Genomic DNA, 3725 nt, shown 5'->3' on the forward strand with positions numbered 1-3725 from the left:
TCTCGGCCTCCCAAAGTGCTGGGATTACAGGCTTGAGCCACCGCGCCCGGCCTGTGGCAGCGTTTTTGAAGGTGGAGCTTCTCTGGATCATTTGAGGGACTCTATTTTCCTTGCAGGTGTGGGAGCCACTTCAGGAGCTTCTGCCAACTTCCCTGGCACCTCGGGCAGCAGCACCCTGTCTCCCTTCCAGCATGCCCACAAAGGTGAGAAGGGTGCTCGGGTATCGATCACCTGGAGTTAGGTGGTGCTTGGATGAAAGCTCGGAAGAAGAGAGGAAATGATTATGAGTAATGATTACGGTGCGCTTCCCCACCTGGTCTCACCTCCCTAATGTAACTGAATGACATGGTGCCCCCCTCATCCCGTGCAGGAAGTCATTATCTCTGCAAGGAGCGGAGTTGATCCCTCCATGGGTGTCCTGGGCCCGATGGGAGGTGCTGGTGATGAAGGCGGGGGCAGAGCGGCAGGTGGGCAGCACAGGCAGCTGCAAGCCGGGCCAGGAGGAGAGACTAGGCGTCCTGGGCTTTGGTTTGGCTGGGAGTCAACAGCAGTTCTATCACTGGCTTTCATATAAACCTGCTGACCATGGCACTTTAATATTCACTTGCAGAAAGCACATTTCATTCTCCCTAACCAGGGAAGAAGGGATTTAGGATGACCCCAAAGTTCAATATGTCTCTCAGAGTCAGCCCTCCAGCTGGCTTGGCCTTTCCCTCTCACTGGTTTAGTGCCAGCCCGTTATTGAAACATGTTTCGGGTCCGGGTCTCAGTGAGCCATGAGGTACCTTCCAGCTCCCTCAGAGCACCCAGCTCGTCAGCCTCATCACTGGACCTCTCACACGCTAACGCAGAGCAAAAGGCAGGACTGCTGGGCGAGGATATATGAATCTCATTTGCACAGGCCCCGGGGGGAGGAGCTCACAACATGGAGAATATTAAAACACTTATGTCATCTAGACCTGGCAAGCAAATGCTATTACAGGTATTCCTCAGATGATGCTGGGAGGCTGGTTTTCCTGCAGATGCAACCACAGGGGAGGCTCAGCGCCCACATGCGGGGTTTTCAGCTCTGGCACTACCTCCCCCGAGATGATCCGAGAGCTTCAGATGCTTGTCTCCTGTCTATTTGGGTGGTGGCAAATCTGGATCTTACTTCAAGAGAATCAGAGTCCTGTTTGGTTATTTTAGAGAATGAGAACGAGCTTCAGGGCATTTTATGCAATCCAAGGTCGACATTAACCTGGGAAGTGAGCAAAATCCCCCGGGGTGACTGAGGGACTGCCTGGTGGAGGCGGCAGAGCAGGTGGACTAGGTGGCCCCGCCCAGGCACCACCTGTGCCCTGGAGCTCTTACAATGACACTTAGGTTGAAATTGCATGAGGTGCAGGATGGAGCCAAACCCGGAATCCAGAGCTGATCCTGGAGTTAGGTGATGCTCGGATGAAAGCTCAGAAGGAGAGAGGAATCCTGACTTTTGTTTGGAAATACCCAAACTTGAACTGTGCTGCCTTCCAGACACTCTTGTTCACTGGCCTTTCTTCCTCTCCACACCAAACCCTGCCCTCAGGTTCCCAAAGTAGTAGAAGCAAGAGCAAACTCCCTAGGAACAACCAGATGACCCCAGAGAAGTCTGGAGAGGCCAGTCTGAGGGCAGCGAGCAGGGCTGTGGGCAGTCCTGGTCTGGCAGCCAAAACCAACGCGGAGGACTTGGTTCTCAGCCTAAGCAAGCGCCTCAGATTTCAGGGTTCCCTGAAAGCATCCCAGGGGCAGGCACATTGCTTCCAGGGGCCGTAGTCCTGGAGGGAAGAGCAGCAGGAACCCTGAGCTCTGGGTCACTCATGTCTTCTCTCCACCCACAGAACTCTCAGGCCAAGGACACCTGGCCACTGCCCTGATCATTGCAATGTCCACCATCTTCATCATGGCCATCGCCATCGTCCTCATCATCATGTTCTACATCCTGAAGACAAAGCCCTCTGCCCCAGGTGACGGCCCCCATGCGCCGGTGCCCTGCCTCCTGGACTCTCCGTCAACTCCCCCTGTCGGAGAGCCTGGCTGCTCACTCCCTCCTCTCTCCCCAGCCTGTTGCACCAGCCACCCGGGGAAGAGTGTGGAGGCCCAAGTGAGCAAGGACGAGGAGAAGAAAGAGACCCCAGGTCTGTGAACCGGGGCTTCCACACCCCACGTGCGTGGTGCCCGTCTCTGGGTGGAGGGCGCCCCCGGCAGCGGCCTACTCGCTGCTTCTGCTCTCGCATGCTGAACCATGCTGTGCTTACCGCGGGGTGGTGCCACGCAGACACCGGGCAGCTCTGCCCAACAGGAAGAACAGGCTTGAGCTGAGTGCAGAGCCATGAGCCAATTCTAACTCCTGTCTCCCCAACCTCCCCATTTCCCTGCAGACAACGTGGTGATGTTCTCTGAGAAGGATGAATTTGAGAAGCTGACAGCAACTCCAGCAAAGCCCACCAAGAGGTATGTGGAAGCCCCCAGCGCCAGGCTGAAGCTGGGGTCCTGTGGATCCTGAGCAGGGAGGGGAGCCAGGGTGTAGCCGGGTGCACTGACAGGCTAGCCTGGGACACCATGGGGATGTTCAGCGACAGACAGTCCCTGCCGCCTCTCTGCTGACTGGCAGGGGTCAGGCGGTGTGAGGAGCCTGTGGGAACAGCTGCCTGCTGCTCTCGGGTGAGGCTCCTGTCCCTGCACCCTGCCAAATTCCCTGGGCCTTCCTCCTTAACATCCGACTTCCTCATGCCCCTTCTCCAGACTGGGAGGACAGAACATAAGCCAAGGATGCATGCAGCAGCCCCTATGACTGCTGCTGCAGCCAACACACCAGTACCACTCGCGGCGGTGCCAGTACTGCTGCCACCGCAATGCTGGTAACAACCGCGGTGATGATGGCTAACAGCATTCGGTGCCTGCTGCCCACCAGGTGCTGGGCTAGGGCTGTGAACACATCTCCCCTCCACAGCCAGGAGCAAGGTGCTCACATCATCCCTGTTTATAGGATACCGCACTGGGGTGTGGAAGTTGTCACTTGCCCAAGGTCACACATTAGTGAGCAGCAGGGCCGGGGTCTGAGTCCAGGCTCCCAAGGAGCCACGTGGCGTAAAGAGGCCCCTGGAGGAGGAGATTTGGCAGGTGAAGGCTTTCCCATGTTTCCCACACAGGACAGTGTGGAACCAGCCCCTGCTCTGAAATCGAGGGAGGAGGGAAGTCAATGTTCTATTCATCCAGTGGGATGGTCATTTGGACTTGGTCCCGCGTAGCTTCCAAAAATCAACCCCACAGCACGAGCTCCCAGCCTGGCAATGTGCCTGGACTCCGCTGCCAGCCTCTGCCCCACGGCCACTGCAGGCTGCGCTGGAAGGACACCCCCACAACAGTGCCTCCCTTGGCAGATGGGGCACAGAGGCCACCAGAAGGTCACCAAACCGGTTAGAGGAAGAGCAGAGGTTAAGCCCTCCTCTCCCGCCCCCACCCCATGATCTTCCCGTGGTTCGCCTTGCAAAGCCATTCCTGTCGAGAAATAATAATCGATCCAGCATCTGCGTGGAGCTTTGGCATTCATAAAGCACTGCCAGGTGCACTGTCTCACCTGGAAAACTCCAGCGTCTCTTCACACCCCTGACACACGGGCAGGAGGCAGACAAATACGAAGTCTTTGCATACGAGGAAGGAAAAGCGGAGTATGTGTTGGGGTGGTTATTTCCTCCAAGTGACTC

The 3725-nt window shown here is 56.8% G+C and overlaps 1 protein-coding gene across 1 annotated transcript in view; it reads left to right on the forward strand.

Moving 5' to 3' along the window:
* EDAR (ectodysplasin A receptor) overlaps positions 1 to 3725 on the forward strand; it is a 103976-nt gene that overhangs the window by 84543 nt on the left and 15708 nt on the right. Inside the window, exons 6-10 of the mRNA XM_011980556.1 lie at positions 117 to 203; positions 1860 to 1985; positions 2082 to 2156; positions 2400 to 2472; positions 2688 to 2856. Coding sequence (XP_011835946.1) covers positions 117 to 203; positions 1860 to 1985; positions 2082 to 2156; positions 2400 to 2472; positions 2688 to 2856 — 530 coding nt within the window. The remainder of the gene's footprint in view (positions 1 to 116; positions 204 to 1859; positions 1986 to 2081; positions 2157 to 2399; positions 2473 to 2687; positions 2857 to 3725) is intronic.

Source organism: Mandrillus leucophaeus, unplaced genomic scaffold, assembly GCF_000951045.1.
Source record: "Mandrillus leucophaeus isolate KB7577 unplaced genomic scaffold, Mleu.le_1.0 Scaffold214, whole genome shotgun sequence".
NCBI lineage: Eukaryota > Metazoa > Chordata > Mammalia > Primates > Cercopithecidae > Mandrillus > Mandrillus leucophaeus.